Here is a 24846-nt window from a genome sequence, read left to right as displayed (position 1 = left end):
CGAAATTAGCATTTTCATGAAAATATTGAAGACAAACAAATCGAAAGTTTTTTTCCTTTTGCTACTTTCATTAAATTGATCTTATTTTTCAATATTTACTCAATTAACTCATTTCTCATGAAAAATTCAATCAACTTGAATCATTTCCGTTCTGCTTCTTTTCGTTAAGAAAAATATTTACAAGTTTAGCTTTTTGTTTGTTTTTTGGAAACTTTGAAAAAGTTTAAGATAATCTTATAACTAAAGTGAATGGGAAAAGAGGAAAAAAATGACTAAACTATCTTCTGAATTTCCCTATGAAATGATGATGATGATGAGCATTAGAATGTCAATTTCATGTTTGATATTGAAGCTTAACTTGATTCTACTTGGAAATTGTAATCATAATGTGCGATGGAATTTTGCTTCTCATTGTTTCTGAATAACCAGAATTTCGCTTGATGATCACCATTTACCCTTGATTCTTACCTATGAATACATTTATCTACTCAATCATGAAAAAGAAATGAGATTCATTTTCATGGTAGAAATAATTTTCTCGTTTTTTAGAGAGAAAGAAATGTCCAATTCTGAAAATCTCAACAATTGAATTTAAAGAGAATTATTTAGCAAGCAAAATTTACTAAAACGAAAATCATTTCCTTATAGAAATGATCATCGATTTAGAATCTAGCATTTCCATGAAAAATCCAAGTTAATCGAAAGTTTTTTGTTCCAAAAGCAACTGAAAATGAAATATTTACGTTCAATTTTAAGCTTAAATCTTGCAACTCGAAATGTTGAAAGACCGAAAAAGATTATTTTTTTCTTTGAATTTTAATTTTATTCAGATTCACTCATGAAAAATGAGTCTTGATCAGATAACATGAAATACAGAGTTTCTTTTTTTCTCTTTAATTCTTTTCTAAATTTACACATAATACATTTTATTCTGATTGTTTCATTAGATTTATCCTTTTTGTTTCCAATCCATGATGAATGATGGAACTGATAAAAAGGGCAAACTTTAAAAACGAAATAAAAAAAGTTCTAAAATTGAGAGAAGAAACAAAAGTTGAAGATTAATCTGTTTAGTCTGTCAACATGAATGAACAGTTTTACTCATTAACAATTGAAACTGAAAATTTAGAGATAAATTACATTTCTCAATCATTCAATGACGAATGAAGAATAATAGTTTCAACTGAAATTCCTTCAAATCATGAGTGTTTTGAATTGATCATTCAACTTGACTTGCATCAGGTCAACTCATTTTTCAGTGCAAAATGCTTCAACTTTGGAATGTAAAGTTCTTTGCCCCAAACTTGCTAACTTGACCATTGGTCAGCAAGCCAAGAATGCCATATTCCAAGCTTCAGATTTACTTTAAACTTCATTTTCTTCATTTCTTCTTATCGTTTCAATCGCACATTGACTTTTACTAAATGAAAAGATGAAAGTAAAGAGCAAAAAATTCAAATTGATTGCTATCAATTATTCACTAAAGTAAACGTTGAAAGTCTAAAACATGCTAATTGTTCGAATCTCAGGAGACGCCTTGAAATTGATGGTAAACCATTATCGTCAACGATTTTCCAAGCTTAAATGAAAATGAAATGAAATAGAAAAAAAGTTTCTCCAAAAAGAAGAAGCTTTTTGTCAGTTTATCGAGTTGATCCTTCAATATGGAATCAATAGTGATGGGCAAAAGTTTTGCCTCAACGTTTACTCGATGAGGTTAAACTGATGCTAACAGATTGAATCTATTTTAAGTTTGAAATGTTGAGAGACATTTTTGTTCATTCATTTGCATGCAAAGAGAATGATGTAAAAATTGTTAACAAAAAGAAAGTGAAACATTGAAGGAGAGATGGGCAGAGAGATGATGATGAAGATGAAAAGAAAATGATTCTGATAAAGGTTTTTGCAAGTGACTGTTGATGAAGTCGCTCACAGCCTAAGAGTACAACTCATGTGCATCCAAATGTGAAATAGCTTGAATCCCATAAAGCATTAGACGAATAGAGAAGAAAAGGAAAAACCAAAATTAACCTTAATTTAGCAAAACGCTTTCAATGCTTTTCCATCTTCTTCTCTCACTTGCACATCATCTTTACCCTCATCATTATCATCATATCACACACTTGCAATCCTCTTCCCATAGTCCATTCCTGTTGTTGTGTTCATTCGCAAAATTCATTTGCCTGTTTGCCAGACCTTAACCACTAATGAAAAGCTAATTGTTAATATACCGTTTTAACAACCACAATAACAACAATTTTGTAAATTAACATCAACAATTAGCACGGTTCATGATTCCGTCAGTAAACATTTGACATTTTTTCTCGAATAAAAATGTTCCAATAGTTTTTTCTTCTTCTGTTTTTTTCTTTTCCATTTTTTGCAACTTTTCATTATTTTTCATTTGTTTATTTTCAATGATAAATCACCATCAATTTGAAAGCAACTTTGGACTTTTTCAGTTTCAATTCTTAGTCATTTTCATCATTTCATGCTTTTAACAATTGGTTTTTACTTTGAATAAATTATCTCCAAATGTGACAACAATTAGAGTTGTTAAGGGAGTGAAAATGATCAGAAGATGAAACAAAGGGAATGATAATATTTGAATAGAGAAGAGTGAAAATGAATGTGAAAAAAGTAAAGTTGAACATTAAACATGATAAAGTCTGAGTTAAATGGAGTGAATTGTAATAAATTGTTTTCTTTTCAGTTTATTATGATGAAATTAAACCTTTCATTACAGACTAAAATATAACAAAACATTGAAAAAAATTGAATTTGGCAAAAATGGAACAGAAAATTTTGGAAAAAAATTAAACTAAATAATCTAAACCCATCTGAATTGGAACAAGAATTGCGACTAAATTTCCCAAGAAAATTTAGAATTTCGAATCTGAATATAAAAAAGTGAATAAAAGTTGAGGCGAAAAATTGAAACGTAATTGACAGTGAAAAAGTAACGACTGAAAATTGATTAGAAAAGAAGAAAAATTTTTGTTCGAGTTTCATGTTATTTGAAAAGCATCTAACAAGAATCCTGAAAAGTTTATCCTTTATCATGGAATAGAAATTTTATCCAGTCGAAGAATTTCCAAGCTTTGATAATGTGCAAGGTTTAAAGTGAAAGGTTTAAGCTTTAAAATTGCTGTTGAACAAGAACTGAGGTTAACCAGAAAAGAAGAAAAGATCAGAATGAGAAAGATGAAGGAAGAACAAAAATAGCCGTTTTAATGAACAACTCAACTGAAAATGACAACAATGATGAGAAATAAAATTAATTTAAAAGTTGATACAATTTGGTCAACTTATTGTTTCCAATAACAATATTATCCAAACATTTTTGCTCCTCTCTTTAGACTCTCCATGAGTTTATCCATCTTTTCCTTCCTCAACTTGGAACATTTCAGAGTTTCTCTCCATCTTCATCTTCTCCTGCTCTTGCTTCCGCTCTATTAGTTAACCCATAGATAACTCTTCTTTGTATCTCTTTTTCTTCTTCTTCTTCATCTTCTTTTGCTCTTTTTTTGGGTTAAAGTGAACTTGTTATTTACACTATTTCAAGTCTTATTTGCTTTCTTTCCGAGTTGATATTTCTTGTTGCAAGTGACTGAGTGAAACTTGATAAAGTATTCAGTAAATATCGATAGCAATTAGGATTTTTTTGCTTCTCTCTTTTTTTCCTCTCTTCCTTCCATTTCTCTGTATCGTTATCGTTGAATAATAACATGAACAACAACACCATGATAAAGATGGAAAATTCATCTTAATGTTTCTTTTCTCTCTCTCTCTTCAAATTCTGCAATCATAATTCTGGTAAACATTTTAACCAAAGTAACAAAATAAATAGTAATAATGTTTACCTTATAATAATGTGCATAAATATTTTTTTTGAGCACTTTTGTTGTTCATTTGCCTGTTAATCTTGAAAGTGGAACATTAATGGTTCAACGTTTTGCTCTAACTTTCACTTAATTGCCATTTACTGAACATTAATTTTCATTGATCATTTAGTTTCAAGATTTGTAAGATTGAATGTTTATCAATGATTAAAGGTTTACATTTACAAAAAGCATGAATAAATTAACCAATCCATATTGTATAACCATTATTGAACAGTTTACAGTTAACCAAAGATTGAGCGCTTTTTCATTGTAAACAAATTAACACTGATTACAACAATTTGGAATAATTGATGACTTTTAAAACTAAATAAATTTCAATAATCGTTTAACTCACTTTTTAACCAAAAAATTGATGCTTCGATAACCAAGTGTAGAGTCTCTTTGTTTACATTTTTTATCCTAAGAGATGCTTCATTGTCGGTCAAGCTTCGAGTCTAATTCACCTCTTCTTGGTGATTTGCAGTCGATCAATTATCAACTTTCTTAACTTGTTAACACTGATTTGATCAAATCAACGTCCAACTGTTTACCAATTGAACGATTCAATTATCATCTGTCCTTTTCAACAAATGAATATCGACTAACATGACAAATTACATTGTAAAGAGGCTCTTTGTTTACATTACTTCAACCTACAAGTTGCTTCAGTGTCGGTCGAGTTTAACCTTTGATTTAACCATTTCATGTGACTCTTTTACTTTCAGTCAATTTTTTCAATCAAACTTTTTTGACTGTTTCTCTGGTAAAGTTCATTTTTCATGTTGAACAAATGAATCGTTGATTAATTAAGAGAGAAAACCATTTGATTGGAAACTCGATAACAAACCATTCCCTATGTTGAATTGTTTACTGTTTCGTGATAAATGTTGTCTCCTCTCTTAATGTTAGCTACTTACTGAAAAGTAATATCAACCAATCTCAGCTTACAGAACTTTTAGCAAGGAAAAGACCAGAAGAAGAAGAAGAAGAAGAAGCAAAAAAAGGAAAAGAAGAAACTAATAATAATAGGCAAAGCATTTCACTGATTGAATATCAGAAGCTCACAAAAAAGAGCAAACAAGAAAACAAGCAACATAATCGTCAGGTTAAACCATTTTCCCTGTGACTTTCATTTGATTGTTTGTCATTGCAAATGATACCATTTATTTGCATTTTACTGTACCAACATTAACACCAAAAAGAGTAACAAAAACTCCCAGAGAGTAAAAAAGTTGAAGAAACTTTGAAGGCTGAAAAAAGGCAACTTTTCTTGCTTCTTGTATCATGTAGTACCAATAGTTTACAGTGTCAATTGACATAATAAATAAACTAATGTGACTGGTGCTAAAAAGACCAATTGTAACGAATTAGATTACAAATTGAGAGAAGCAAAGAAGAAGAAGAAAAATGTAACGGTAACTTTTCTCTCTCTCTTCCTCATTCTCATCATTCTCTTCTTATTTATGGATTACCTAAAAATAATGTAATGTTGACATTTTATGACCTAACTTAAGTGATTCCAATGGTCACTTTAATGGTTATTTTTGTTTCTAACATAAACTCAGGTCCATTTAATCGTTAGTTACTGACGCTTGTTTACTTTACAAGTAAACCTTTCCAATAGTTTGATCCACATTCCCTTCATTTTACCTTCTTCTTCGTAATTTCAACTCGCCATTCTTACTTGGCACTAACATGCATAAACAAGTCAACATGATCACAGTCTCTATGTTATCCAGTAAATTCCCAAACTATTTGCATTTCATTTAAATTACCTTTTAGGTAAAAGAAGAAGAAGAAAAAATCTTTCACTTTTTTTCCATTTTTTGCTCAACACACTTTTGCATTTATAACATTTCACCTCATTTTTGCATATCTCAAAAGATTGCAAATGAATGCGAATGAACAAAGATGAAAATGATGAGAATATTTAAAGATGAATAGAATGGAAATTCAATGTTAGCACATTTCAACACTGGTTCATGGTTCAGTCAAACTCTACCTCAACCACTTGACCTGAAAACTTGAACTTTCTTCTTTATTCTTCGATTTAGAGGTTTGTTTGAAAACAGTTACCGAACAAATTAGACAAATTTTATCCAAAGTGAATTGCAAATTGTTTTGCAATTTGAAATGAAACCTGATAAGTTGAAAAAATATATTTTTCATGCTTTACCTTTTCTAAATCCTTTTAGTACAATATCTTTTGTCGATTTTTTCTGCTTCTTCGGTGAAATTGGAAATGAAAAGAGAATCGAGTGGAAACTAAAAGTGACTCAATAATTTGATTTATTTTGACGTTTCGTTGAAAGTAAATATTTGATTGTGATTATCCTTCAACACATGATAAAGGTGAACAATGATGATGAAGGGAAAATGATAACTGAGTGAAAAGTGAAAACAAAAAGCTAAATTGAATAAAAATTGATCTTCTTAAGTCAATGTTGAGGGTTAAGCTTTTCTTGTGTGTTGTGTGTGTGTGTGTTTCTGTGTCTTTCAAACATGTTATTGTTGACTGAACTTTTTAATGCTGATTTAGCCTTCTCTTTACCCTGTGAAATTCAAGCTCAACCATCAATTGGAAAACTAAAAGATGAACATTGTCAGAACAAGTATCGAGCAGCCAAAAAAAATGAGACTCGAGAAGAAGCAATTTTTCTCACTTTCTTTTTTTCTCTCTCTGTTAACCGTTAGTAAGAGAGGAAAAGAGATAAGAAAAGTTGAATCTATTATTTGGATAAACAATTTTCTGCTCATCATCTTCATGATCATCATTCTCATGAAGCACTGATTTATTCCCATAAACAGAGAGGAAAACAAAAACAACGCATTTATCGAAGATTGAAAAAAAAGAAGCAAAAAAATGATTCAATCATTTTCATTTTACTCTTGAGAATTGTTTCCTTAAATCTTTATTGAAATTGAGATGAAATGCAAAAGTTTTTCATGTAAACCTTTTTATCAACCTTTGAAAGGCGACTTCTTCCTTCATCTGACAGTAATCTTTATTCTAGCGTTCAATTGGATTGATGAGTAAATGTTCATTTTGAATTGATTTCAAATAAATTTTATTGAATCTTAAACACATTTTCACCATTCAATTGATAAGTTAAAGTTGTTTTCAAGTTAAACCAACTCAATGTTTCAACTTGCATCAGTCAAGCGAACTAGAGTGAATCTATTGAGCTTAAGCTTACAAGTCGACCCTCCAACTCTCCAATAAATGCTGAGTAGGATACAATCAATCTACATGAAAAAAACTCGAAAACTTGCTGAAATCTCACAGAACTACTCCTGCTCGACACTCTTGCTAGATGTGCTTGCAAATCCTTGAGAAAGAAGATCAGCTCAAAGTGACCGGCTTTGCAATTGTTCAATTTTATCAAACTTTTTTGTTTAACTGGAAATAAACTTTGTCGACCAATTGAGTCAACTTTGAGGGATGAGACAAACTAGTCAAATTTTTATCTGGTTCAAATCTTTGCTAATCAAAATAATCATTTCTTGTCAAAACAATGATGCAAAATAACCTGATGAAGCATGTAAACTTTGAGTAAACGAAGTTAGTTGAACTTTGAACTAATTTTTTCCCCGAATTTTGTGAACCTTATCGGCTATTAATCTCAAAATTTTCACTTTAAAATGAAAATGAATTTTCCAAATTATTTAAACTGAACTACAAAAGATATGAAAGGGAATGAAAATCATATCCAATTTTGTCCAATCAATATAATTTATCTTTATTTTCTTCTCTTCAAACATTAAATACATTGAAATATTGAAGAAATAATCTCTATTCCATGAAATCATTCATGAGTAAAATGAAATAGAAAAAAAAGAAAAACTAATTTCCTCAAATTTTTGCTCTTTTCTTTCCTACAGTTTCATCAACAAATCAATATCATTCACAGCAACAATATTTTCGCGTTCGACCTCGTTCCAATGTAGAAGTAATCGAAGGTTCATCAATTGTACTTCAATGTTCAGTTGGTAATCAAGCTGGTCCAGTTCAATGGGCTAAAGATGGTTTCGTATTAGGTAAGTAAATCCATTCGTTAACAGTTGACCAATCTGGCTTCTTACCTTGTTCCTTGAAGGAGCCAATCGAGGAAGCGCAAAATTACCCGGATATTGTCATCAATTGATCAATTTTTGGTTTACAAACTTTTCCCTTCTCGATACATTTCCAACATTGAACCTTTCGCTTTTCACTTTTGTTATATTGATACTCAATATAATGACCAGGATCAACTATTAAATGACCAAGTTGAACATAAATGTATTAATAACTAAAATAGGAGTAAATTGCAAGACAAAATTAATTGCAATTTTCATTTAATTGAGTTGATCTTGTTTGCAAAGGTTCACTGAGTTTCAATAATAAGTCAGACAACAGTTTTGAGTCCTTTTTTGCTGCCACCAATCCATTCAATCTGTGATTATTAAACTTGTAATAAGTTAATAAAGCTACCAAAGTGGCAATAAAAGAGAGAGAAAAAAAGAATAGTTTAATCCTTTTTATACCTTTATTATTATTTACCGTTATGATAATACGTAATTACATTTTTTTCTGTAGATGAAATAATCAACTATAATAATGCCTTTTTTTCATGGAGAAGCAAATTGGTGAGATTATTGTTGTTGTAAAGTTGAGTAAAGAAAAGGCGAGAATTAAAGTTTCAAGTGTTATCATTGAAAGGTAATTAGTTTTCATGAAAAGATTGATTTTTTATCAATTTTTGCTTTTCAATCAGTTGATCAAGCTCAATGTCAATTCAACACTTGACCTTAACCTAAAATTATGCTTTGCGCATTTCAGCCTTTCAATTTACTGATTGACCATTCAGTTAAGTGCTATTATCGCGTTATTGTTCGTTTATTGGTGGAGCTTGATTGCTTTTGATTAACATTGACTACCGATTCAATTAGATAATTGTTATTGGAATTGTTCGTTTATCAATTTTGTGTTTTGTCAATGTGTGTTATGGTTAATTAGATGGAACAATTTGATCGAAATGAAATTTCGAGCCTGATTAACGGATTCGTTTATAAATTTTAATCGTATATTTCGTAAAGGTCAAGTAATGTAAATTGCTTGTCAGTTTCTGGTATTATAAAACGCATGTGGACTTCGAGATCAGAAAGAAAGTTGAGATTTTCTAGTACATTCTAGTTGTACTAACACTAATACGAGCCAACCGCATCTTAGCATTTCAGCAACCAACGGTGTGCTTGATATTTTCTCCTTGACTGTCGTTTGTGCTAATAACTTTGAACTAAAAAAAGTTAGATCTTGATGATATTCAGTAAGCAGAGTTCGCGAAAGGGAAGAACCATAAATCTAGAGGCTCAAGGACATTCAAGGTCATTCAATTATTTGACCTCTAATTGACGTTCTCTGAAAGTCCCATTTTTTAAATTGGTTGATGTCCATTACATTTTGATAACTCATGTTGGTAAAAAGATATGAATCTTTTTGCACTGTTCATTTAACAAATGCAATTTGCTTGAAATACGTTTATCTGCATAACGGTATGAGTTATCAACATGTTACAAACACACATCAATTTGAAAAGTTGGCACTTTCAGAAAACGACATTCAAAAGTCAATTAGAGGTCAAATAATTGAATGGACTTGAATGTCCTTGCTGAAAGGTCTGCCTGATAATGCACTTCATTCATTGCATTCTGTTCATTACCAAGGAGCAAGATTCATTGATGGAACTCTTTCAAACATATTATTGCCAAATTTAATAACTCTCGAGCTAACTCAGGAGTTGAAAAGTAAAGTGATACTAGAAGATATCGTTGCTTTGGTTTGCAATCAAGAATCACTGAAAAGAATTATCTAATTTTATAGTACTGAGCCACTCTAGGAACTAAAGAACGATTATGAAATGTTAGCTTACATTCCATATCATCCAAATTTCGAGTATCTCAGATCAACATAATTGTGCATTCAAAGAGCAACCTTACAGAAGTTTACATCCGAAAGTGCAGAATTTTGTCTAAACCTGGAAAGACTGCATATTCTTAACACTCTAGTCAATATTGCTGACTTAAGGTATACATATGGTTGCAACTCCCTGAAAAAGAACTTACGATGGTCCATCTATGAAGCTGTCCAGGATAACAGAATTAACCGGCCATTTTATTATTTCAAGCTCGTTTGCAGCCATAAATCAGCAACGGTTGATGCTACATACCTCAGGCTTAGACCATATGTTACAAGTTTATTCAAGGTGAATACGTTATTTGACCTCTTATCGACATTTGAAGGTCATTTTCTGAGAGTGAAAAACTTTCCACAGCCATCGCTGTTTGTAAAATCTTCATAACATATACTGGCTGTGGCTGTTTCCGTAACGTTCAGAAAGTTACCTTCAAATGTTAATTAGAGGCCAAATAACGGATTGACCTTAAATGATCTTGAGCCTTCGAACTTATGTTTTTTCACTCTCTGAAGCTCATGGTTCAAGTCTGAAGTTTGTAGCATCAATCGTTCGTGAGTGATGGCTGCAAACATGCTTAAAATGCAAAAATCTTCGGTCTAAGAGAAACATATCTAACAATTGGTTCATGTGCTATCCAATCTGGTGAAATGAATGAAATTAGCAGTGAAATTTATTGTTTCGTTGAGGTTCATTATTTTGAAGTCAGCAAAACTGTGTTCAACGTTGTGTTTGGCTCAACAAAGTTTTGGTTTATCAGCATCGAACTGTTACTGCAAAATTCACTCTGATAGTGATTGAAAATCAATTGATAGCGATGGATTGTTTCATTGCCTGGTAAGCTGATAAGTTTTCATGGTCAATTGTTTTACTCAATTTCACGTGAATGTACCCATGGGATGTCGAAATCAGAGAAAATATACAGAAGGCAAACTCGATTCTATTTTTCTAGACTGCTTGGGTGCATTATATGGAAAGGTCAGGGTCTCAACTGATGGACTTTTGACAGTAATTTATGGTGATAATTATAAAATTAAAACACTTAATCAAATTGAAATCATGAAAATTGTTTAAATCGAAACCCTTGAGAGCCTCATGTCTCATGCAACTGGGACTCGGTATTTACAAACGATGCTTTCATTGAAAGGCTTCTAGTGTCCAACAGAAAGCAAAGATTGGGTGAAATCACTCGCTTAGCTTGTTTCTTACCCAGTTGAGTTCATTTTATTTTTGGCTAAATTGGCTTTTTCAGGATTTTCTCACATCGAAAGCAGCAAGTCAAAATTAATTGTTCCTTCAAAGACAATTAATCAAAATCTTCATTGATTGTCATTAAAGTTTAGACTTACTTTACCCGATGGACGCTCCTCGTTAAAGCTTATCCAGTTTTAAACAGATTATAATTATCTTGAAGTATTTTTATCACCTCGTAATGAACTTTTTGCGAACCTATGAACTGCCTCATTTAACCACTAATCAGTTCAGCAAAATTGTTCAACACTAATTTTTGCTTAAAATTGATTAAATGTCTTGCAAGTTCTGATTTCATTTTTTGATGCAAAACCTACGACTCGGCAACTTTTGTCCAATTTCTTGATTCGAAATTTGATTTGAGAAAAAAACGGAAAACCATCGAGATAATCAAGGCCAACAAAGAAAATTTTGTATCAAATTCCAGGGAAACATTTTTTCTCTAATGATATCTGATATTGGACCAAACAACATTAGAACCAAATCAACTTAAGTCATCGAGTTAACTCTATTAGCTGATGGAAATGTTTCTTTTGATTTCCTTCATTTATTAATGATATCCAATGGTAATGCCTTCAAATCAGGAACCAAAATGTTATCAAGTTTAAGATATCCTTAGGTCAAGATACTGTCAGAGGTTGATGTTGAATTTTCATCGAGTCCATTGCAAGAAATGTCTGTTTAATAGATGAAATGAGTCGTCGAAAGAACAGAAGAAAAGTTGAAACAGTTTCTTGTCACAAAAATAATGCAAAACAAGCCAAATGTAAAGACTTTTGAGTCGAGAGTAACTTTTACAGTAATCAGTTTAAACGTCGAAAGTTAAACCTTTTTACTTTACCGATTAAGTGAAGGTTAAAAGTCGAAATTAAAGGTACAGATTAATCTTTTGTTGAGAAACAAATTCTTATGCAATTCTAGTTTCTTGATTGAATTTAACGGCAAATTGATTAACTTTTTAATGAACCATTTAGCTTTGAAATGTTCAACGATCAAACCTTGATGTTTCAATTAGTGCAAAGTTTTAATCTTTATTTTTGCTTGATTAATTCTTGAGTTTGTCTTGATAAGTGAAAATAAAATTGATCAATAATCTTATTGATCAACAAGCTCAAAGCTACTCGAGATAAGCTAACGATTGCAACGAAAAAGTAACGGTAAAAGGGAAAAGAAAGAAGATAAAGAGGAAAAGAAAAGGTAACAGAAAACAAGAAAATTAGATGACAAAGAAGACCGAGACGAAGATAATGATGATGATGAAAAATAGCAAAGGAAAAATAGTCCAACATGATAAGAAGACTACAATGATAAGAATAATCAATTGCGAAAAATCTCATTTGTCAATCTTATCACTGCTCAGATTACATTCCTTTGCTCTGTATATTTATCATCAACAATGAAATTTTCTGTCATCATCATGCTAAAGTCATCATGCTCTTCAAGTTGATAGATTATATTCATGACTTAAGACAGAGAGAAAAGAGGAGAAATAAAATTGCAACGAAAATTCGTATTCGTTTCCATTGAACCAATAGAGATGTAAAATGTGCTATAGTTGAAAGATTTAATAAAACATTGAAAAGTGAAATGAAATTTCACTGAAAACTCATGGATTCATAAGTCACTTAAAGTATCAGAAAATCGAAACAAGTTCTTTAAATGTTGAATTGTTCGTAATTAAATTTTCCGTTGGGCAAAAAAGGAAACAAAAGTCGGATAAAAATTGAAGAGTTCATTAACAGAAACTCTAAAAGCTCAATTTCATGATGCCAATAGACTGAGCCCATTAGTGAAACTCATCTTGTCTCAATCAACCTTCACTTGTTTGCCTCATTAACCAACAAAACATAACCCTTTATCATGAACAATGAAAAGAATCAAAAACAATTCGTAACAATTTATCTTTAAAAACATTTAATAAGCAATTTAGACGTTTGAATATTCAAAAGTAGAATGAATTTCGTCGAATACTTTGCTGAAGAAAGAAAATTCTTTTCATGGTAAAAACCAATAAAAATAATCCATTTTCATCATTTTCTCTACTCTCTTCACTCCTTCACCCATTGAATCAACTAATGAAACAAACCTTCAACTCTTGCCTTAATTAAACATACAAGACTGTCTATTTGTCTAATGTTTCCCTCATCATCATCATCTTCATCATCAACATGATCACCTCAATAGAAAACAGAAAAACACAAAATTTTAGTTAATTATCTTTCAACTATTTTCTTTATCCATTATTAATATTATCATATAAAAAGACATTTCAGTTTATCTCTTTTCTCTATTCACACGCTTCTCTGTCATGTTCATCATTCCCTGTAAAATGCTTATTAAATAAGATAACAAAAGTTGTATCAGTATTTACATGTTAATGTGAATAACATTTTCCAAGATTTTCTTTGAGCCAACCAAAAAAAGAAAGAAACATTTTCTCATCTGATAATGATACAGATGAACTTACTGATCAGTTCATTGATTTTAATTTCTTTCCTGTCAAACTTTATCGCTTCCCTGTTTTCATGATGAACTTGCTAAAGGCACTTTTGTATCTTTAGCTTTAATTTAAATCCTTTTTCTTCTTCCTTTTTTCATCTCAATTTTTGCTTCTCCTGATGATGATAAATTGTCATTCAATGAATCTTTTTGTTTACATTATTCTGTCTCCATTAAATGGATTCAGCAAATAGATTATTCAATATTATTCCTTGACCATTCTATTCTCATGATGACACTCAATATTTTTCATTCTATTCTTTTTTATCTTCATCTTCCACTTTTCTTTACCAAGTTATTTTATTCAAAGACAAGTTTGACGTTAATTTGATTAACGACGATTATCGCCTTTCACCGAGACGAACATTTTTTTTCTCTGTTCGTCTTCATGTTCGAACTTTTTTCACCTCTTCTCTTTCAACCCTTTCAAAGCCAATTGATCCACTTTACGCTCATTGACCTGCCAAATTCACATAATTCAATAGGTTCACATTGCCTTTGATAGCAAATTTTAAATGCACACATGAGACTTGGAATGAAGTTAAATTGAGAAGAGCAAAAATTTCATACTTTGATATGGAAAGATAAAAGCATTAGAAAACATTATTTCCTTGGTTACTTCCGAATCCCGGTTTTTGTTTTCTCACTTTTTGCCTTTTCATTTCCTTATCCGGCTTCTATGTGTTAAATCGATTATTTAGATTGAAGATGATGATGAAAGTAAAGAGAGCAAAGAAAGAAACTAAAACAATGTTTCCATTGAGGAAAAAAAGAAGAAGAAGAATAAGAAACAAAAAAATCTCTTCTTTTTACTTCATCTTCATCTTAACCTTTTATATTATTTATTTTTCCATTCTTCTCCTTTCTTTTGCATCTTCCTGCTTTCCACTCTCAATGAGCCACTTTCATCATCTTATCTTCTCAATATCTCATCAGTAAAATTTCCTCTCTTCATCGCTCTTTTCATCTCCATCATCTTTTCCTCTTCGCTTAAAAAAATGTTGATAATAACAATAATTGTATCAACATTGTTACCAGTGAAAGGCAGTCAAGGAGACTAAACCTGAACCCAATCATTTGACCAGTTAGGTTAACCTTCAAAGAGCAGTGAGCCTAGTCTCGTCAGTTACAGAATCATCTTTAGACTAAAGATTACTTTCAATCGACTCAAAGCACAGAATTTGAGAAATTACAAACTTTTCTCAGAATAATTGTGATGAACAATTTCAGCCAACTGAATGCTCAATCTTATTCTTTTACCAGATGCTCAGTTTTGATTGCAAGTTTGTTAATAGATGAGTGGGTTCAGTCAACTCGACAAAATTGAATGAGATTAGGTTAGATTAAGTTTATGTCGATACAAAATTATCTTTGAGAAAATTTCGAGTGAAGCATCTTGCCAGCATTTTCTCATTACATTTGTATGAACAACTGAATAATTTGAAATTTGTATCTCAACAATTTATTGCTACATTAATCAATACACTGATTTTGATTAACCTTTATACTTGTAATGAAAAATTATAAAAAGAATCAAATTAAAATGAAAAGGAAAGGGAAGGTAAAAAAAAGTAAATCTCAATTTACTCTAAACCTAAACAAACCCAAAAAATAAGGTAAACAAATAGTTAATAGTGAAGTGATACATGAATACATACATGAATAGAGCTAATTTTGTTCACGTTGAAATTGAACCAATCAATTGCGTTATTTTTCATGAAGAGAAGAAGAAGAAAAATATTACTTGAAAAGTAAATTTCGATTCAAATGGATTGCAAAAAGCTGTTCAACGTGAGTTCACAGCCTACACTTAATCAAACAAAATCAAAAGTCGACATTTTCTGCCATTTAAGAATAATCTTTTCAAACATTTCACCTTTTCCAAAGCAATAATTTAAACTGTAATTTTGGGTAAAGTTTCAACAAAAAAGACAAAAAATAATTTCGATTTGCAAATGTGGACAAAAGAGGAGCAAAACTGAAAGCCAAAGTTTGATTGTTTTTTAATCGGTTGAACCACAAAGAAAAATGTATAAAACATGAAACGCTTTAGTCGAACGATTAAAATGATATTTACACGAATAAGCTAAATTTAACTGACAGTGAAACTCGAATCGATAAAAAATGATTCCTCAATCGAAAAGAAAAAGTCACTTTTTTACTCAATTTTCATTTACTTCTGTTTCATGTTGCAATGAAACGAGTACTTCTTTGATGGAAAAATTAATTTCTTGATTCACTATTTTCAGTATTTTCAGTTTTCTTCATTTACTCGCATTTTCATGTTGAAATGTTTTACGCCTTTGAAATATTAAGAAAGTGCATCGAGTGACAAGTGAAATTGTAGATTGTGAAGAGAGAAGTTCAGTTTCTTCAGAATTGGCGAGTTGAACCAACAACAAGTTGAACATAAATCATAACTAATTGAATGAGAGTGAACCAAAAAAATGTTGAATATAAGTGAATATAAAACAGTAAGATGGAGCGAGAAAAAAAGGGAATCACAAAAAGTTGATTTTCATGTTGTTGACACTTTGAACAATGTCAACCCATGAAAATGTAATTCAATTTATCAAACAATTAATTTTGTCCTGAAAAGAGAAGAGAAAAAAATGATAGAAAAAAATGTCGCAAAATGAACAGTTACAATCAATCTAATTGCAATATTATCATTCTAGTCGAATCATGTTATTCATCGGAAAATTGTTGCAAATGAGATTCACATTTTGATGGAAAAGTTTTAAACTTTTCTCTTCTCGTCTTCTAAGATTTTCTTGATCTTCATCTGAATCATTTCATGTTTGCACTTTTCATTTGATTGTATTTTTACTCTTGAATTTCATCAGTTCAAGTAGAAAGTTTTCTTTTAAGTTTCTTCTTTTTCCTTTTTCTTTGTGTTTGTCATTCATTGAAACAACAAAAAATGTCAACTTTTTTTTCTTCTGTTGTTCATCCTTTTTTGCTTTGCCAGATTTACTCACAAAGATTGGTGTTGATTCCAGTTATATTTAGATGTGTACATGACAATCATGAGATTTACCAATGGAAAACAAAGGAATCAATTGAAGATTAGATGATGATGAGGAAGATGTTGATGTGTAAAAAGCAGCTAAATTGTGGTTTTGTACGGTTGATTAAGTTGAAAAGTAGAAACAATGAATGTAAAGTTGAGAGGGAAAAAAAGTCAAGTCAAGAAAACGTAAAAATAACTAAGTTTTTCTTGAAACTTGAAGAGAGGTGAAAGTTAATGAAAAAAGATCATGTTTTCAAGAGTTTCAATTTCAATATAATGAACCACAAAAATTTAGTCAAGAAATGTTCAAGAGCAGCGCCAAGTAACAACGAACCCATTGTAAAGACAAAATCAAATTTCTATTCATTAGAACTACAAACCTGACAAATCTCAAGTTTGTGTAAAAAGGCAAAAATTTTAATCGAATCAACACGTTGACACGTTGGCATATCAGCATATAACCCAAAAAGCCAAACTATTTCTGATATAAGCCGTGCATTGAAAGTGCTTATGATAGTGATTCGAGTGACGAAAAATCGATCGAATCAATACTTAGCACTTCGATTCAGCTTCGCCCATTGGCAATGACTTATCCTTTCACTAAAAACGTTTTGCTAAATGATGGTGATTTGGGTTTTGCAAATGTTGCATCGAAAACGAAAATTTAATTTGTCAAGATAAACAGTTATCTTGTTATCACCTGATTTCTTGTTAAATTCAACTGATGGAACCATTGATTCTGTTTATGACAATCAGTCTGTTGAAATTTCTTCCTTCCCTGTTTGTTCATTTCACGAGAGAATAATTTTTCTCAATCAAGTTGACATTTGTACGATAATGTACAAAAATTTCATAACAATCATCTTCCATTGAATTGTAACATAAAAAAGATGTCTTAGGATAGGAGTCTAAGAGTAGCAAGAAAACGAAGATGACAACAATGAAAGGAAGAAGAAGAAGAAGATGAAACAAGCCAAGAGTGAGTAAAGAAATGAAAGAGAGAGAAAAAAAGATTCAATAAAAGATGCTGGGAAAGTTTTGATAAAGTCAAAAGAGTCAAGAAAAAGAAGCAACAAAATGAGTAAAGAAGAAGAAGAAAAAGTTCAGTTATGTGAACAGAATAATCATCTTCAATGTCAATCAGATTTGAACAATTAGATTCAATTTGAAAGTTGCAAAATTGAAATTACAACAAGCAAAACAAACAACAGAAGAAAAAAAGAGTTTTTACTTCGCTGTCGCCATAATTATTCTGATAATAAGAATCATAATTAGCATCGTCATCATTTTCATCAACAATATGTTTGCATGGTTAAATAGTGTTGATATTAAACAAACTTGCGCCTAATTTGAGCTGTTAAGTGTTGCTTATGAAACATTGTCTTAAGACCATTCATTATTCAAGACTCGATCCAACAAGACAATGAATCTTTTCATTATTCACTTTTCCATGTTCATCATTTTTCCTCAATTTTCATCTTTTTATAGATTCCATCTTTAGTCGACACAAAAATGTTTACTTTTCTTGATATCACATGATTCTCATCATTGCTCTTTTTTTCGTCAACTTGAAGCTTCCATCAGAAAAGGTTAAGTCTTTTTATAGCATCTCATCTGGTCACCCTGTAAAATCATCTCAAGAATGCGTTTTTTATGTTTCTCCTTAAGACCTTTTTTCTTCTTTCCTTCATCATCTCGATTCTCTTCTTTTCCCCTGCAAACAGAAAACTCTCTGTTTTAATGACATTTCCATTGTTTCCATCATTATCTCTTCTCAGTTTCACTCTTATCCTTTTTGCTCAAAGCTTCATCAACTCAACTCTGTTGGTTATTCAATTAAAAGCAAGTTCACTCCCAGTTAATCTTTTTTTTTTCTTTGGATAACTTTTTTTTATGCTTTCTTCCTTTCACCACTTTCCTCTGTTTACTTTAATCAAATAAGTAGCTTGAAAATAACAGGGAATTGATGATGACGAGCGATGAAATTGTTCAGTTTACACATTTTCCTTTAAAATTCACATTCTCTAATTTCATCTCTCACTTTATCCTTTAACATCATCATCTGACCACAGTAAAGTTTCTTTTTTATCTTTTCTCTGCAAAAGAAGAAATTGCATTAGAATCACTTTTTTTATTCCAGTTCAATATTTACACTTCTCTGAACATCATGTCTCATCATATTCTTTGCCATCGAGTTTACTCTATTCATTAAACTTTCTTTTCCATTCTCTGAATTTTGCTCAATTCTCTTTCAATTTGGATAGACGAACATTGTGATTAGAAATCATTTTCATTCCAGATTTAAATCAACCTTTTCCATTCCAAATTAGTCTCTAAGTTTCTTTTTTTCTCTTCTTGTTTTGCTTCTACCTTTTTCTTGCTCTTTAATTTGCTTCCTCTCATGATGTTTTCTGTTCCATATCCAGGGTTCAATGTCGTCTAGAATTGAGCATCTTTTGCTCAATTACAACTGAAAGGAAGAAGAACAAGAAAGGCGCAAGAAGAGGAAAAAAAGTTCTGACCAAAAAAAGATTCATTTTCCTCTTCTTTTCTCTCGCAGCCTTTCTCATAATTCATTTCTTTCCAATCAATACCAACACTCACAAGACTCGATGTTAAAGGAAGATGAACAAAATCCTATCAATTCCAAATGTGACCTTAACCTTTACTTGTATTCAAAGTTATATACATGTTAAATCCCATGAGACTCTGATTCTTTTCAATTTTTCGCCTTCTCTTTCCTTGAGCTAGCAAACCCAGCATTCATTGAGCACAAAAGAGTAACGAGGAAAAGTAAAGAAACAAAAAAAGGAAAAAATGTTTTCTTTTCTCATTTGACTTTCTTTCATCGTTTCACTCAATATCTTATTAGTGTTATTAATAAAAACCCTGTTATTCCAATAACAATCCCAAAGTAACTTTTCATCAGAAACAATTCAATGAAAAGAACGATGTAAGGAGCAAAAAACAGAAAAGGAATCGATTCCAAAAAATAAATCAGAAACTTGATCAGCCAAAGTCGAAACGAAATCTAAAAACAAAAGAAAAACTCAATTCCAAAGTTTCATCTCAACACTAAACAAAAGCTAGTCAAAACTGTCTAATAAAATTTGCAGAGAAAAATCAAAATTGCGTTGAAAATTTAGTTGAAATTAAAAATTAATCTGAAAAATTAAGTTCCATGAAAGCAAAAGTATTCATCAAATGTTGACAGATGAATGCAAAAAGAGTAAAGTTGATAGGATTGAAAATCAATCAATAATAGGTGTTGACTGGTGATGAGCAAATCATGTTGGAATGAGGTGAAAACGGGAAAGAGAATGAAAAATTTTTCAAGAAAAAAGATGAAAGATGAAAAGATTGGCCAAAAAGAATGGGAAAAGTTGAAGAAAAAAAAGTTGGAATTAATCGGCCTCCATAAGGATAATGGCTGTTGATGAACAAATCTCTAGCCAATAATGATGTAGAGATGAACAGTAAAAGAGCTTGTAAGATCAACTTTGATTGCCCATCATCATTATCATTTTCATCTTCATCATCTAATCATTTCGTAAAGCTTCTGAACAGTAAAAGAAGAAGAAGAAGAAGAAAGATTTACACTTTCAACAATCAAATCATTTCATGAAAGACAATCAATAGTTTAACGCTGTGAACAAGAAGTAAAAAGAGATTTAACAAATGAAAATGTTGCTTCAAATTAAAGATATTTTATTTCGCCAAACAATCAATAACAGAGTAAAAACAAGAGTCAAACGTTTGATTAGCGTGATTCCAATTGTGATTAGAGCAACATTTGAAAAGTTGAAATCTCATTCTTCCAATGGGATTGCCGTTTGAAACTGAAACTGACCAACAAGTTGCTCTTAATCAGTATAATTTCATCATCAATCTTAACCTTTCAAGTTGAACTTTTCTTCTTTTCGTTGAGCCTTCTGTCACTTTCATCTTACTGTTGATGCAAGTCAATCAAGAGGCTTTTCCGTTTCCTTTTCTTCTTCTTTTTTTACCAAATTCTGTCAATTTTTTTTCTCTCTCTCTCGAACATTTTACTCTTGCATTTTGCAACTCATTTCAGATTCAACCATTAATGCCCATTAATATTTCATGGAGTGTTCGTTGATCTCAATTTTCAAGTTGACAATCATGTGAAGCAAAGAATTGTGATAATTTTTGTAATAAAAAAACCAATGATAATTTATTTTCTTCACGCCCAACTCTATGATTGATGAAGGTTGAAACAGAGTCAACCTTTTCTCCATGTTCATTTGCAAGTTGAACAAATGAAACTTTTTCCAGTTTCCAAATGATAATTAAAAGTTGACCGAAAGAGAAAAAGTTGAACCCAAAAAATGATTCTTTTTCCCTTTCAATGGTCATGATGAGCATGATAAGTGATGAACAGCCGAGTTACTCAATTTGATGGAGTAAACAGAGAAACTTTGTTATTGGAAGAAAAAAATTTCATATCAAATTCAATTTTTTGAGAAAAAATTTTGCTCTTCAATTGAGGTTTTCCTGGCTCATCATCTTTCGAGTTGCAACTGTAAAAACTCATTTCGAAACTTTTCCTACTTTTCGAGTTTGACATGAATCTGATGGGAAACATCTTTGAATGAAAGTAAAATGATAAGCCAGCAAACTCTGTCAATCATGGAAAAAGAAGAAAATACTGAATTAGAAAAGAGAAATTCAAATTTTTCTTCTAATTCTTTTTTCTCGCAATTTTCAAATTCATTCGTCAAGCATCTTATGAAGTGTTAATCTTTTAAATGTCGATTCGATTGATTTTGCTATTCAAACAAAAGTGATTTTCAAATGCAAATGTAAAGGTTGAGGTTGAATAAAAAACAAATTTACAGATTTCCCTGAATTTTGAATAGAAATTTTATTCTGGGGCAATCCGATCAACAAGAAATGTAGTTCAAAATTAGACTAAAAATGTTTGTAAAGATAAGATTAGATAAAATTTCAATAATTTGTGACGTCACTAATTTACAAAGATCCGATCAACCAATTTAACAACATTTAGGTCATGCGCCTGTCGTTAATTAAAAAATTTTTCATGGTGGACATTCTTCAGATTAAATTTTTGTGAAAATTAGATTAACTTCTTATCAGTTTTTAATCTAATTGAAATTTTTATTTCATTAATTGTTTTGATCGGATTGCCCCTCTGTAGCAACTTTGACCGATAAAAAATTGAATATGAATGTAAATTTGTTGAGTTTCCTTACCTTTTAAATTTGCTTTAAAATTTAATTCTCAACTTTGTTTTTCTTTGGTTACAAAGTTTATCGAGTTCATTCCCTTTGGCCATTTCAGTCAAACTATCCATGTAAAACATTCATCAATGTTGAATTGGATAAAAGTTGAAATTCTCATGAGTTCAATCATGTTTATACTTTTCAATCAATTTCTTTTGTTCTAAACTTTAATGAGTTGAACGATGAACAACTTTTTTTTTATTCTGAGTTATTTTAATCTCCAAACATGGAAACGGCAACAATGGTTATAAATATATAAATATCACTTAATTTTGAAAAGTTTTACTTTTCTTTTTCATGGAAATTATCGAGTCAATAATATTATATGAACTTTATCCTTCTTCGGTTTAGACTTTCCCTGGTTACCTTTTTTCATTCCATTTGACTTGAGGTAACCAAAATTCTGATAATGTTTATTGGGATTGAATTTTTTGCCTGAAAAGAAAGAAAATAAAATTAATTTCTGAATAATTCTACATTTGTCAGAATTTCCAAAATGGAAGCAAAATAAAAATAAGGATCTTTTCATGAAGTCACAAAATTTTCCAAAATTCTGTAAATTCTTTTTCAAGTTTTCGTATCTTTCAAATTCAGTATTGAACTTCGCAGCAATTTTAAGAATTTCAAGTTTAGAAATTCAAGGAGTTTGGAACTTTCAAAGAAAATTTCGGAAAAAATCTTCGAAAGATGACAGTTCTCAATAAAGAAATCAATTTTTTGTTTTTGTCGAAAATTTTGAAAGACTTGAGGTTAGGATTTCGGGTTCGAAAATAGTTATTTTGGAAACTTTAGGAACTTTGAGTGTTTCTATTACCTGAGATCTGTTTTTTGACTTTTATCTTTTTGGGTTTTTTCTTCACTTCTTCTTCTTCTTCCTCTTCCTCGTCTTCTTCGTCAGCTTGAAGCTTCTTCTTTTGCTCCTTTGAACTGATCCAGCGATTCTGTCCTTTTCTCGAATTATTGAAACGCTTTCGTAAAGATGATCCATACTGTCTGAGTTGATGGTTTTGCCGATGAATCCGATTCATTGGGGAATCATCTCGAAACTTTGAATCATTTTGGTACTTTGAACTCCAAGTTCGTTTACCTTGATCGGCCGAGTTTTTGAAACCAATCTGAGTTGGTTCTGAAGGTCCACCAAGATGACCATGATGGAGCAACTTGTATTCACTCAGATTGTCGGTAATTTTAGTCTGTCTTATTCCAGTGAACCGTGAATCGGTCAAACCTTTCGATGAAGAAGAGCTAACCAAACGTTTAAATCCATTTTTACTTGGCGCACTTTTATCTTCATCGAAATCGGTATTTTTAACCTTTTGATTTTCACCTTTACGAACACTTTTAATGGGTTTATCCGTCAATAAAATGGTCAAATCATTTTGAATGGGTTTAACAGATGATGAAAGTGATGATGGACTTTGCTGTTGATCTGATGATGATTGTGTCCAACAGATGGGAATGATAACAAGTAAAAGTAAAAGTTGAAAATTCATGTTCATCTTTCAAGATGTCAACCTGTAATGGATCAACATTTCGTTCATTTCAACACTTTTCAACACTTTACAAGTTGACCAATATTCCCTCTGTCATGTTCAACTCGCAACCAACGAACCTTTGTTTCACTTTTTTTTCTTCTATTTTTTTCTTCATTTCACGATAATCACTCTCCAGTTGTCTTGATTCAGTTCAGTTAACCGAATGAACCAGGTCAGTTTGTCGTCTCTTGACAAAGGGACAAGACAATGTTTACTCTCATTCGAGCTCTTCTTCTGTTTCAAAGATTAAATCAGTTGTTCCATGGTTCATCACCTAACCAAACCCAAGTACAATGACACAGGACAACAGAAGTGAAACAAACAAGAAAAAAAAGAAAACGAAGAAAAAGTGAAATCAATTCAACGAAATAATTAAATTAAACTAATTTCCCTCACCTTTGAACCCAATTCTCATTGAATTTACCAAAACTTGAAATTCGTCATTCATCAATTGGTAACAACGATTAACCTTCATAGACATATTCAAGTTGACTAATTGTTCGAGTAGACATTTGATCATGTAATTAGCAAAGAGTTACAATTGAAGAAACTCGATCAAAGTCAATAAACTCGAAAATGTCGACTTTTCATTCAACCAACGAAACCATTTATCAATTATAATTTCGACAATCATTTTTTCAATAAATGCATAGAATTTGAATTTGCAAACTTTTCCCATTAAATAATCATGAATCAATATTGAACTTTACCTCAACTTTTCTTTTGAAATTAATTGTAATTGCTTTCGAGTTTTGTGATTCAATAAGATGAACAAAAAGTACAATGTAAAAGGTAAAAATTGAGTAAATATGTTTTTGTTTTTTTTCACTTTTCTGCTCCTTCTCTCAACTTTTTTTCCCTCCTTGTTACTTTGTGTTTCATAAATCATAACAGAATTGATATTTGGCTCAAATGGAATCTAGTTTTTGAACAAATAAAAGAAAAATGGAAATAATAAATTTTCATGGCAAAAAAGAGTTGAATAAAACTGTCAAGGGATTGATAGTATGGAAAGTAAAAAGACGCAAAGAATGTGAATGAAGAAGGGAAAAGGGAGAAAAGTTTCAAAAATTGATTTACTTTTTGGTTTTTTGTTTGTGATTCAGTGACAAATTTAACTGTTATTTGATTGTTGGAAAGCTCAATATAAAGATAATATTTCACCGGCAATGAAAGGTATGAAAGACTCAGAGACAAATTGAAACGTTTCAATTGTTATTCATCGTGAGTCGAGGCAAGTAAAAGTTTTAATAACAATAATAGCAACATTTCCATGTCAATTAATGTTATTGGAAAGTAATGGGAAAAGGCGAAAAAAAGAGAACTTTTTTCTCCAGATTAATGAATTTTCATGATAAAGGCAATTTTTCATGAAAAGTTGGGAAATGCCTTGATTTGAAATTAATGTTTTCTTCTTTTCTATCAACTTATAAATTGAATAACGATTCA

The 24846-nt window shown here is 30.8% G+C and overlaps 1 protein-coding gene across 3 annotated transcripts in view; it reads left to right on the top strand.

Annotated features, from left to right (window-relative positions):
- Nucleotides 1-24846, top strand: part of LOC107371656 (nephrin) — a 76473-nt gene that overhangs the window by 26470 nt on the left and 25157 nt on the right. For all 3 annotated transcript variants that reach the window (XM_015939802.3, XM_015939800.3, XM_089269056.1), the window contains exon 2: nucleotides 7767-7922. In XM_015939802.3, coding sequence (XP_015795288.2) covers nucleotides 7767-7922 — 156 coding nt within the window. The remainder of the gene's footprint in view (nucleotides 1-7766; nucleotides 7923-24846) is intronic.

The sequence above is a fragment of the Tetranychus urticae genome, chromosome 3 (genome assembly GCF_039701765.1).
Source record: "Tetranychus urticae isolate SD_2017Ah chromosome 3, NJAU_TeUrti_SD_1.0, whole genome shotgun sequence".
NCBI lineage: Eukaryota > Metazoa > Arthropoda > Arachnida > Trombidiformes > Tetranychidae > Tetranychus > Tetranychus urticae.
Note: the sequence above shows the minus strand (reverse complement) of the source record. Positions and strands in the feature narration are given on the sequence as shown.